We start from the raw sequence: 12,472 nt of genomic DNA, 5'->3' as shown, positions 1-12,472 counted from the left end.
AGAGAGCTTGCTTTGAGAGCGAATACGCCAAGCACACAAGAGAGATAGCCTGTGCACGATATATATATATATATATATATATATATATATATATATATATATATAGAGAGAGAGAGAGAGAGAGAGAGAGAGAGAGAGAGAGAGAGAGAGAGAGAGAGAGAGAGAGAGAGTCTACTCTCTCCATGATGTGTGGCGCATGAGAGAGCAAGAGAGAGCTTGCTCTTCGCATCATAAACCCTGCAATTAGAAAAACTAGTGGGCAACCCGTGCTTCGCACGTCTTTTGAGACTCCAAATTCAAATTCTACCCAAACCTCCTCCTCCCCTTCCCGAACCTCCAAATTGTTGCCACAGAGAGGCGGCACAGGAACTCTTCCTTAAGATAATATAAAGAAGACGAAAGCCACAGAGAGGCGGCAAAGCTACGAATTCTCTAGAGAAATCCAACCGCCTTTCGAAAGCATGGTAAGGTTTTAAAAAAATAAACCTCAAAGGTTAGAGCCTTGTCACTAATTAATTAATAGTGACAAGAATTTGGTGCCCATATTCAAACTTATTTTTGAAATGTTGAATACTTGGACAAAAATCAAATACATTGATTGGACCATGCTTTTACAAAGGCAAAACAGTTTATAGACACACTTATATACTCAAACAGTGCTACACCCTTCGAAGAGTGGTATAAGTTATAACACACTTATTCAAACAGTTGGTACAATACACTTTATATACTGACACCTCGTTACCATTCAAAACAGTGGTATCCCTCTGATGTTCCCACTAAGGCAGTGAGTTAGTAGTATGCTTGTTGAGCCCTGAAATAGATGATGCTAATGTGTTGAGAACTTCCGTGAAAGCCTCTGTCTTCTGCTTTTCCACCTGTGACAAGATTTTGAGGGATTCTTTGGCTATTTGAAGTTGCTCTTTTTCCAATGTAACCTGGCGTTCAAGGAGCTGTGCATTCCTTTCCTCTATATCAACCATGCGAAGCTGCATCTTGTCTTTTGTCTTGAAGTGTTCTAAAATGGCATCAAAACTGTTCAAAAGTTTTGTAAGTATCTCCTCTGTGTGTGTATCTCGTAGATCCGCGCTTCCTTTCACATAACCTTTATTTATGTTCACAAATTAGTACTGCATCGCAAATGTCGAACAATTTGCACACATTCTTTAAAAATAGATACATTTGTTTGAAATGGAACTCAGAAAAGGCACGCAGAGCAATGTAAGAGGCAAAAAATGTACATAAGATTTATAACATGGATGCAATGCAAGAGGCAAGGCATGCCAATTTGCATAATTTGACCATCAAATTCTTGACCTGCAGTCAAAAACCATCAGGATGATCTGTTGTAAATTCCAGTTGTGTGAATGGGACTGTCACCTCCAATGGAATGGGACCCACCCATTCTGCTGGCCTCCTGGCTATGCCAATCAGCCACAGGCAGGAGTGGACCTCCCAACGCCCATGCCACCCTTGTGAACCCACACACTTTTTGTTTAATTATCAATGTTGATGCCATGGTACACCCATAAAATTTTGTTTACATATCAAGGTAGCCGAGTGGTTAGGGGGTACAGGTCCCAATGCAGAGGCCAGAGACCGTGTGTTTGGCCCTCGGGAGCGGCACATTGAATAAAATGTGAGGCCGAGTGGTTAGGGGATACAGGTCCCAATGCAGAGGCCAGAGACCGTGTTTGACCCTCAGGAACGACACATTGAATAAAATGTGAGGGCCGGCTATGGTGAAAACCCTCCGAATTTTTTTCCCTCTATAACTCTAAAAGTACATTGACTACTCACTCAAAGGGAAATCCAAGCATATAAACTCAGAAAGACAATTCAAAACGGTTTAACTTCATTTAACATAATTGAATTAAGCATAGAAGGATAATCAGCCAAGGCTCAACGACGTTAATCTTTAATGATGTGTAAGGGTAGATCTTTAGCATGCTTCCCAACGAAACTTTCCATAGACTAGACATGTTCTGTATGAGTAGCACTTTTATTAGGGGGTTCACTCAAACAAATGTGAATGTATCACGTGAGTTCAAAAGATGGTATTTCAGACATGTACTTACATAAGGGATTTTTTAAAAGCCCTTGTGCATGTCGCCATCCTTCCTTGCGCATCCCTTACGCACCCCCCCCCCCCCCCCCGGCGACCCCTGCACACGCGTGCGCGCACCCACTTTCTCCTGAGCCCCCACCTTGCCTGCCTTTTTCGCGCCATTGCTCCCTACGCCCTACCCACCCATTGGCCCTCCTCTCCCACCCGTCTACTGCCTTCCTCCTGACCGCCTCTCCTTCACCCCACCCACCCTCTTTCTCCCGCCTCTTCTTCATCCATCAATCCTTTGTCCTTTTTGCCAGCCCCCTTTCCTCTCCCGTTCTTTTTCCTCATCTTTCTGCCTCCCCGCCCTTCCTCCATCCCTTGGCACCTTGTTCTCGCGGCTGTTCTCTCCCGTCTCTCCATCTTCATGTTCTAGCACTAGGGTTGCAGTTCTTTTGGTGAGTGTTGGCTTAGTCTAGTCTTCACCCCCTCCTAAAGAGGATGTCATGGAAGCCACTTCGTCATCCCCGACCGAGCCCACCACCCCTTTCCTATTCTCCAAAGAAGACCTCTAGCTCTTGGCATCGGCAGTATCCTCCCTCGTGGCCTCTTCATTGGTTATGAACAATTTTTTGTCCACTCAGGGGTCACGATTACATGGTCTTTGTCTCCCCATCATATCTTAGGAGGGGCTTCTAGGCTCACAGCTCTCGGGAGACGAGGGAAATCTTCAGAGGTTTGCACAGGCAATTGAGGTCTTTTGCTTGTGCAGATCAAACTGGCACAAGTCGTGTGGTTTTGGATCCTCACCCACCTTGGCTTGGAGTCCAGTAGAGTCTTTTCAATGCATACCCAGCGGCCCTAGTCAAATGTTAGGCTGGATTGATATCTTGCCAGAGCAGCAGCTTGCCCCTCTTCTTCTGAGCATTCGGAAGAAGCTCCTCTACCCAGCTCTCCCTCTCCCCCTCGCTAGTCGTATGATGGTGGTGGTGGCCAACCAGGTACTCATCGCCACCATGTGATACATTACTTCTTGCTGGACGTTTTCCCAGGCATGCCTCGAACACGTGCAAAGGCTGATCCGGAATTTCCTTTGAAAAAAGATAACCACATGGTCAGCCTGCAAGGGCCAAGGTGGCTTGGAGGATTATTATTCAGCCTCAACATCGTTGAGGATTGGGCATCATTGATCTTTGGGCTAGGGTTTGCAACAACACACATACAAGCAAGCCAATACACAATCATGGAGAGAAAAAGCACACAACTCCATATGGATTGCACTTGATAGTGAGTGGTGCAAGTACAATGTGATAAGTACACCCAATAATATGAAATAAAAGGTCGTTCACATGATGGGAGAAAAAACCTCCTAGTTAGGGAAAAAGTGTCCTAGCTATTAAGTGTGTTCACACATATCACTGTCCATATGGTATATGTATACAAACCCCCCATGGAGTGATGATGTGAACATGTACAAGGATTGGTTGATCAATCTCCGAAAGGCAATAAGCCCAAAGATTTACGGAAAGCTTTGAACTTTTCATGAGAAGAGCCTTCGTGAACAAATCTGCCATGTTGTCATGTGTCGACACATAGACCAAGCTGATCTCTCCTACCGAGAGCCTCTACGTGACATAATGATAGTGAACCTTAATGTGCTTAGTGCGAGCATGAAACGTTGCACTTGACTATTAGTAAAGATATAAGTTGCGGACAGCTGTCCAACACTCAAATCAACCAATAGGTGTCCAAGCCACACACTTAACTATCGCTGTAAAAGCTACCCTAGACTCAACTTCACAGCTTGAAGTGGCTGCTGTTGGTTGTTTCTTGCCACGCCATGATATACATGAATCACCAAGACGAAAGCAAAAGTTGCTAATGGACATCCTATCCGCTCCGAATCACTGAAGGCATGGAGCTGCTACTCATCTCCCTGGGATAGAACAATCCAAGGAACTGAGTACCCTATAAGTAGGGGAAAACCCGCTTGACAATCTACGAATGCCTAGTACCTAGGCAATACATAAATCTACTCAACTAAAACATTCCATAATATATGTACGACCTCACGTTGCATAGATAAATTAAGCATCCAACAATCTACTGATATAATGTTTGATCAAAAAGGCTCTCCAAAATCCTGAATGCTAAGCTTGGGACCTATCTCAACTAGTGCAACCAGAAGCTTACAATCTTCAAGACCAAACCTTTTTCAACAGTCTCTGTATTTGCTTTGACTCCATCATGACAATCCCATCATCACGTTGTAAAAACTGAATGCCCAGCAACGGGCCCAAGTTTGACATCTCAAAAGAAGTCTATAATTGAGCCTTAAAGGCTGAAATCTTCTCAACATTGGGACTTGTGAGTAGCATGTCATCAATTTTGTGAGGTGATGAGCAACAATCAGTCTTTGCCTCTAGAGCTCCTCTTGTCAACTCTTAATCCTTAGAACATTTAAAAGGAACACCCTATGATTCTTTGTTGAACCCCAAAACAACCATGACCAACCCTTACTAAACAAAAATGAACTTCCCAAGAAGATTTCACAATGACTTTTATCCCAAAAAAGCAGATATGGTATAATGCTAGATATTGGGTAAGTGTACACCCAACTGACAAGCAAGCCACTGACACACTTGAATGGAATAAAACTCACGACTCTTATCCTCACAAATGAAGTCCCATGAGAATGATAAACAACTAACCCATCACCATAGCCATCCCAAGGAAGATAAACATTGTTGATACACAGCAAGAAAACTTGACTTTATACAAAAGACCACTTCTGGTATATCCATGAGACAGATACATGACTTTGCTTTACCAGAAGATACAAGATATCCACATAAAGTTAGTTACTATCCACATCTGCTTCTTCTTCCACTATTTCTGCATCAATTATCCGGTCTGGTAGATCCTGAGCAATACGTACATTACTCAACCCTGCTGGTAATTGAAGTAGAACAAACCATTCATAGTTAGTGCGGAAAGAAACTATGATGTTTAGTGGAAAGCCCATAGTTAAGATGTGTTGTAGCCATGGTTCTAGCACTAGAGACAGAATCATGATGTTAATCTTTTGACCATCTCCACACACGTAACACAGCATATAAGATTTTGATAGTTACAAGTTGTGAGTGGTCAATAAGATGTGACTCTAGCTTATGTTAAATCCTTCTCTCCTTGAGAATGACTTTGCCTTACTAGCTCAAAACCTAGCTCTTATGATGCCCATTAGTGGATACATTAAGAGAATGCACTCACACAATACTCAACACATCCCACATCCAAGTATTTCCAAATTGAAGAGACAAGCTAAACACAGAACCCACCAACCATCAAATGAGCAAAGAAAAAACTTTTAAAACTCTTGCTTATGTTGACCCTTGAAGTAATGAGAAGGAGTAGGAGTATTCTTCACGTGAACACAACACTAGAAAGTGTGTGGCTAGCAAGAATCAAGGACTCTCTTTCATGAACTGTAGTGAAGTACGGCTTAATTCTGATTTTGAACCTTTAAGATCTTCATCCTTCATAAGGCGGCCTTCATACTTGAATCATCCAACAACAACTCATCACCAACTATCTCCAGTATTGCATTGTCTACCAAACTTGAGTGAGGATCTTCATTTGAATAGCAACTGACAGCCTCAAAGTATGCATTAACCCGTGCATCTATGGAAACCTCAACAAGCATCCTCAACACTCTCTAGAGCAACCCCGACAGCCTCTTCATACTAGCTTCAGTGTGGGTAGCGTGAGAACAGAACTAAAGCTAGGCAAATCTCCACTATAAAGTACACTTGGCTTTCTCGAATCAAACTAGCAACATCTCCTTACAGTTTCCGGCAAAAATCTCTCAATCATTCACCCACCACATTAAACTATAGCATTTCAGGTTTGAGCACCTTCTGAGGCGGTTGAGTCTCCCCTTGCTGTTTTTGATGCCAACGGTGCTGGCCATCTTCACATGCTTGCTATTCTGCTTCTTCACAGTCTCAGTCAGTGGCCTTGCCCTTTGTATACTGCTCCCATGCACCTGCTAAATTCGTCTTTCTCGCTCCTCGTGGTCCAGACGATTCTGGTAACCAACTCCTTAGCAGACTTCTTCTTGCTCCCGTCACCTTTGACGTGTTGATTCCATTAAGCAATGGCCACTAAGGTGTAAGAGCTTGCCAAAAACTTTTGTTTAATACCTTTATATACAAGATATAAAAAAACCCTATTACCACCATTGGCCAACACCTTAATGCTACCAAACTTTGGTCATCTCTCAACCTAATCACATCAGAAAACCCCCCCAAAAAAAACCTTTGTAATGACAAGCTCCTAAAGTGATGAACCACCCATACAATTCATGAAGTACAATGCTATAAATTTACAAAATGTAACGATACATTTCAAAGCGCAACCCCCTCTACTCTGATGAAACATACTATAATACCTACCCCAAGTACAAACCAGCCATCATTGCTTGATACACAAACGCTAGGTTCTATACATATATACATGTTTTTTTTAGTTTGTTTTTCTAGCCTCACAACGTATAGAATGATGATCAACAAATCCTCTCTAGTATTCCTCACATAGAGGCTCTTTGATGGACTATTACAAAACCCATGTGCAACTAAGTATGCATGTATCTTCTCGTACCATGCTCTGGGAGCTTGCTTAAGGCCATACAAAGCTTTCTTTAACCTGCACACTTTCGCTTCTTGACCTTTTTGAACAAAACCATGAGGTTGAGATACATAAACCTCCTCATGCAAATCACCATTCAAGAGGGCGGTTTTAATGTCCAACTGATGCACATTCCATCCATGATGTGCAATAAGACACCTAATGGTGGTCATACAAGTGGGATCAAAGGTCTCATCATAGTCTATGCCCTTCTGCTGAGCATAACCCTTTGCAACAAGCCTCACTTTGTAGCGATCAACACTACCATCTGCTTTACACTTAAGCTTGTAAACCCACTTTGTGTCCATGGCTTTCTTGCCATGAGGATTGAGTCATCCTGCATGGCACCCAATCACTGATCATCTTCCTGTGCTTCCTCAAAGGAAACACGTTCCTCGTCATTGCAAGTGCTGGTAATGAGAGCATGATCCACATAATAACGAGATGCGTAATGAGAACCTGTACATGTATGGCTAGGCAAAGGAGCTGCGAATCTGTTGTCATGTAATGTATCCAACAGCCATCTAGGCACCTTTTTGGACTCTTGAAGGTCTATCTGTTCCTCATCCACTTCATCTCCACAATAGCCTATCTATGGGCTGATCTGTGGACTGTAAATTGGGCTGAATCTCAGCCAAAGAGGAATGATTTACAGCCGTTAGGGACTGAATTCCAGCACCTCGTTGAGCACCGAAATGCTCCACGTGTGGCTGTCCCAAATTGTACAAGGGAAGTAGTGTATCAAATGAATGGGAGAGAGAAGAATTAGGGTTAGGTTATTCATGTGGGAGACATACACAGAGAAAACAACAAGGGAGAGAGAGAGAGAGTTGTGGGGATAAGTCAACTCAATGGGAATGAGTGTGTGACTCCCCTATCACACATGTATATTGCACTAGTACACATAGTGCACTTAGTACATTAAAAGTACTAAGTGTACTATGTACTATAACTTATGGGCTTGTACACACTATAAGGGTAGGCATAATGCCTTTACCCCAACTGGGAGAGAGAAGAATTAGGGTTAGGTTATTCATGTAGGAGACATACACAGAGAAAACAACAAGGGAGAGAGAGAGAGAGTTGTGGGGATAAGTCAACTCAATGGGAATGAGTGTGTGACTCCCCTATCACACATGTATATTGCACTAGTACACATAGTGCACTTAGTACATTAAAAGTACTAAGTGTACTATGTACTATAACTTATGGGCTTGTACACACTATAAGGGTGGGCATAATGCCTTTACCCCAACAACCTCCCACTTAAAGGCAAAGTGCCCTTAAATGAAGGAAAAGAAAAATCAGCATGTACATGATAATATACAAGGCCATATCAAGGCTGAAACTGGCCTCATCCAATGCCCATCAAGTGTCTGCAATGAGCAAACCGATCCGGAGGCAAACTCTTTGTCAACAGATCAGCCGGGTTGTCATCCGTATGAATCTTAACAAGCTGAATTTGCTTGTTCTCTATCACCTCTCTGATGAAGTGATACTTCACATCCACATGCTTCGTCTTTGCATGAAAGACAGGGTTCTTTGCCAACTGGATGGCACTCTGACTGTCACAATGCAACAATGGAATATCCCCTGTATAGCCCAAATCAACCACTAACCGAGATAGCCATAATGCCTCCTTGCAAGCCTCTGTGGCTGCAATATACTCGGCCTCTGTAGTAGATAAGGTTGTGCACTTCTGCATCCTGGATATCCATGACACAGCACCTCCTTTGAATGTAAATACATAACCGGTAGTAGACTTCCGGTTATCTGGATGACTGGCATAATCCGAATCCGTGTAACTATGCACTAATGCATCCTGTTTGCCAAAACAAATGCACATATCCTGTGTGCCCTTCAGGTATCTCATGACACCTTTCACTGCTTCCCAATGCTTCTTGCCAGGGTTGGCCATGTATCTAGAAACCACTCCCACTGCAAATGCAATGTCCGGCCTAGTAGCAACCATGGCATACATGAGACTGCCACAAGCTGAAGCATACGGAATCTTGGCCATATCAGCCCTGTCACTATCCGACTGTGGGCTGTCCATAGCACTGAGTTTCACATATGGAGGCAAAGGAGTACTAGTCTTCTTCCCCCTGTCCATATTGAACCTCTGCAAGACTTTGCCAATGTATTCCTTCTGAGACAAATACAACACATGCTGATTTCTGTCCCGAAGTATCCACATACCCAAAATGTGATTTGCATCACCCAAATCCTTCATATCAAAGGTTTGATGCAGCCTCTGCTTCAAGGCATCCATCTCTTTACGAGATTTCCCGGCAATCAACATATCATCAACATACAAGATGAGGATCAATAGACTGCCATCCAAAGCTTTCTTGGTGTATAAGCAGTGATCTATGTCACTTCTCCTGAATTTCTGGGATTTCATGAATGTATCAAATTTATGATACCATTCTCTTGGTGCCTGTTTAAGCCCATAAAGACTCTTTTTCAGCTTGCATACAAGCTTCTCCTTTCCACTTACTGCACAACCCTCTGGCTGTTGCATATATATCTCCTCATGGAGATCACCGTGAAGAAAAGCAGTCTTCACATCCATCTGAATCAAGTCCAGATCATCATGTGCAACCAAAGCTAACACAGCTCTAAGTGTGGTCATTTTGACCACTGGAGAGAAGATCTCCTCAAAGTCCACACCATATTCCTGCTTGAAGCCCTTAGCCACTAACCTGGCTTTGTATCTTGGCTTTGCATCAGGTGCAACTTTGAGCCTGTAAACCCATTTGCATGGCAAAATCTTCTTGCCTGCAGGCAAATGCACCAACTTCCATGTTCCATTTTTGTGCAGAGAATCCATCTCTGACTTCATGGCACGCTCCCAAAGAGCCTTGTCTGCCCTCTGTAAAGCCTCCTTATAACATGAGGGCTCCCCACAGTCAGTAAGCATCAAGTAGTCAACCCCTGGAACAAACCTGTCAGGGGCTCTGGAGGGTCTTGTGGACCTCCGTACCCAATGACCATCATTTGCAGGTTGCTGTCCAGCCTGCATATCACCCATTGGTGGCTCCTGTTCCATGCCATAAGGCTGAAATATCATGCCCGGTATCTCCTCTAACTGTGGTATATCCATAGGGATATCTTCTGCCATCTCTGGCTGTCCATTTGGACCATTTTCAGCACCATTTAAGGGCTGGTTTTGCTGCTGTAATGGCTGATTTACAGCCCTTGGTTGTTGTCCATGATGTCCATCATCATCAAAGATGACTCTGCCAGGCTCCTGTTGCCTTGCAGGCTCCTTATACATGCATGTTTCATCAAAAATGACATCATTGCTGCGTATAATCTTTCTATTCATGGGATCCCAAAGTCTATACCCCATTTCACCTCTGTCACCATATCCTAGGAATATGCATTTGTGAGACTTAGGATCAAGTTTGGTGCGCATTTCCCTGCGTATGTGCACGTACGCAACGCAACCAAACACTCTCAAGTGCTTGTATGACGGAGGCTTCCCTGTCCATACTTCTTCTGGCACTTTCCCACCAAGCCTCGTGTTAGGTGACCTGTTTATAAGATGAACGGCTGTCATAACAGCTTCAGCCCAAAAACCATGAGGTAACGCAGCATGTGACAACATAGAACGGACCTTCTCCTGAATGGTCCTGTTCATCCTCTCTGCTGTCCCATTTTGTGGAGGATCATAAGGAGTAGAGAGCTCCCTCTTGATGCCTTTAGCATCACAAAAGTCCTGAAACTGTTTGGACATATACTCTCCCCCATTGTCGGAACGCAAAGCCTTCAGTGTTTTGCCAGTTTGATTCTCAACATGAGCAACAAACTTCTGAAACACTGAGAATGTATCACTCTTCAAACGAAGAGGATAAACCCACACCTTGCGTGTGGCATCATCAATAAAAGACACAAAATATTTTGCCCCTCCCAAAGAAAGCTGAGGCATCTCACATACATCTGTATGCACAAGCTCTAACTGAGCATCTTTCTGTCCAAGAGCTTTCTTGTGGGGGCACTGTAGTTGCCTACCATATATACAATGCTCACAAAACTGAAAACTTGAAAACTTTAGAGAAGGCAAGTAACCCAAACGAGACAATTGCTCCATTCCTTTGACACTCATGTGTCCCAACCGGCTATGCCACATAGAGATTTCCGGCAGCTCGGTTGCATTTACATTAGCATGGTGACAAACACCTGCATGCATAAAGTAAAGAGTGTCCACCTTAGAGCCTCTGGCAACAACCAGTGAGCCCTTACTAATTTTCCACTTTCCACGACCAAATGTGGTAACATAATCAGCATCATCAAGTTGTCCAGTAGAAAGCAGATTCTTCTTGATCTCAGGCACATGCCTGACATCATGGAGCATAAGCTGTGAGCCATCTGAAAACACAAGCCTCACATCACCTCTGCCAAGAATCTTGCATGCATGGTTATCACCCAAATAAACCATTCCTTCATTGCCAGCAGTATACCTGACAAACAAGTCTCTGCAACCTGTGACATGAAAGGAGGCACCTGAATCAATGATCCATGAGTGCATACCATGACCACCTGTAAGAAGTAAATGGGCATCAAGTGAAGACGTAAATAGGACCTCATCCTCACTGTCACCTGCATGTGACACATTGATTTCTTCAATCTTGACTCCACTTTTGCCCTTTGGCTTTACATCTTTGGCTTCATCCTTGTCTTTGTCTTTGCCTTTTCCCTTTTCTTTTTGATCATTTTTCCATTTGTAGCATTGCTTTTTAATGTGTCCCTTCTTGCCACAATAATGGCATTCCAAGTCCTTTTTGGAGCGGGACTTGCTCCTTCCCCTTTCTTGGCTTTTACCCTTTTGCTGGGATCTCCCACGTGCATTCATTGCATTGGACTTTCCAACAGAGTTGTTTTTCTTATTCATCTCTTCTTGAAGAAGAGCACCCTCAACATCTGCATATGACAGCATAGCATGCGAATTGCTAGTGGCTGTCCTGAATGTGTCCCAACTCTTTGGCAAAGTGCATAACAGAAAAGTGGCTTTGAACTCATCGTCCATTGCCAACTTTTGATTAATGACCTGGCTGACAATACCATTAAACTCATTTAGATGGGCTGTCATAGACGCCCCTTCCTTCATCTGAAGACCTATGAGTTTCTTCAACCAATACACTTTGCTTGAGGCACTTTCTTGGGCATACAAGTCCTGCAATCTCTGCCACATTCCCCAAGCTGTCTTCTCTTCACGAATGCTGAAAAGTAATGAGTCTGACACAGACAACATGATAGTAGATCTTGTACTCCTTTGCCTCCATATGTGAAACTCAGTGCTATGGACAGCCCACAGTCGGATAGTGACAGGGCTGATATGGCCAAGATTCCGTATGCTTGTTGAGCTTGAGAAAGCAGCAGGCAAGACATTTATGCCTTGAATCCTCAAAAATCAGCTTGCAGTCAAGGGGCTTTTGCCCAATTTCTGTTCGCGACTGTTGTATGCAGTGTTCGGGACTGTAAAAGTCTGATTTTCACTCATTTGGACAGCCAGGAGAGCATTTATTGCTACTGTACCTGCTGGTACAGATTTGGTACAGCTTTGTACAAGTTTTGGCATGGCTGCACATTGATTTGAGTGAGCAAAAATCTCAATTTCAGCTGCTGTACTTGCCGGTACAGGTTTGGTACATCATTGGTGAGCACTTAGTACTGCTGTACAGTACTTTGGAAGGGGAACAGAGCACATTTAAGGTGCTGTCCTAAATCTGC

General features: G+C 43.5%; 1 protein-coding gene across 3 annotated transcripts in view; it reads right to left on the bottom strand.

Annotated features, from left to right (window-relative positions):
• Positions 1 to 681: 681 nt before the first annotated feature.
• The window catches only part of LOC147613723 (hypersensitive-induced reaction 1 protein-like), a 42,915-nt gene continuing 31,124 nt past the window's right edge, over positions 682 to 12,472 (bottom strand). For all 3 annotated transcript variants that reach the window (XM_086781689.1, XM_086781691.1, XM_086781690.1), the window contains exon 6: positions 682 to 1,105. In XM_086781689.1, coding sequence (XP_086637815.1) covers positions 780 to 1,105 — 326 coding nt within the window. In that variant the 3' untranslated portion in view covers positions 682 to 779. The remainder of the gene's footprint in view (positions 1,106 to 12,472) is intronic.

Source organism: Cibotium barometz, chromosome 43 (assembly GCF_041138505.1).
Source record: "Cibotium barometz isolate CiBa-2024 chromosome 43, ASM4113850v1, whole genome shotgun sequence".
Classification (NCBI taxonomy): domain Eukaryota; kingdom Viridiplantae; phylum Streptophyta; class Polypodiopsida; order Cyatheales; family Cibotiaceae; genus Cibotium; species Cibotium barometz.
This window is presented reverse-complemented; position numbering and strand designations above follow the sequence as displayed.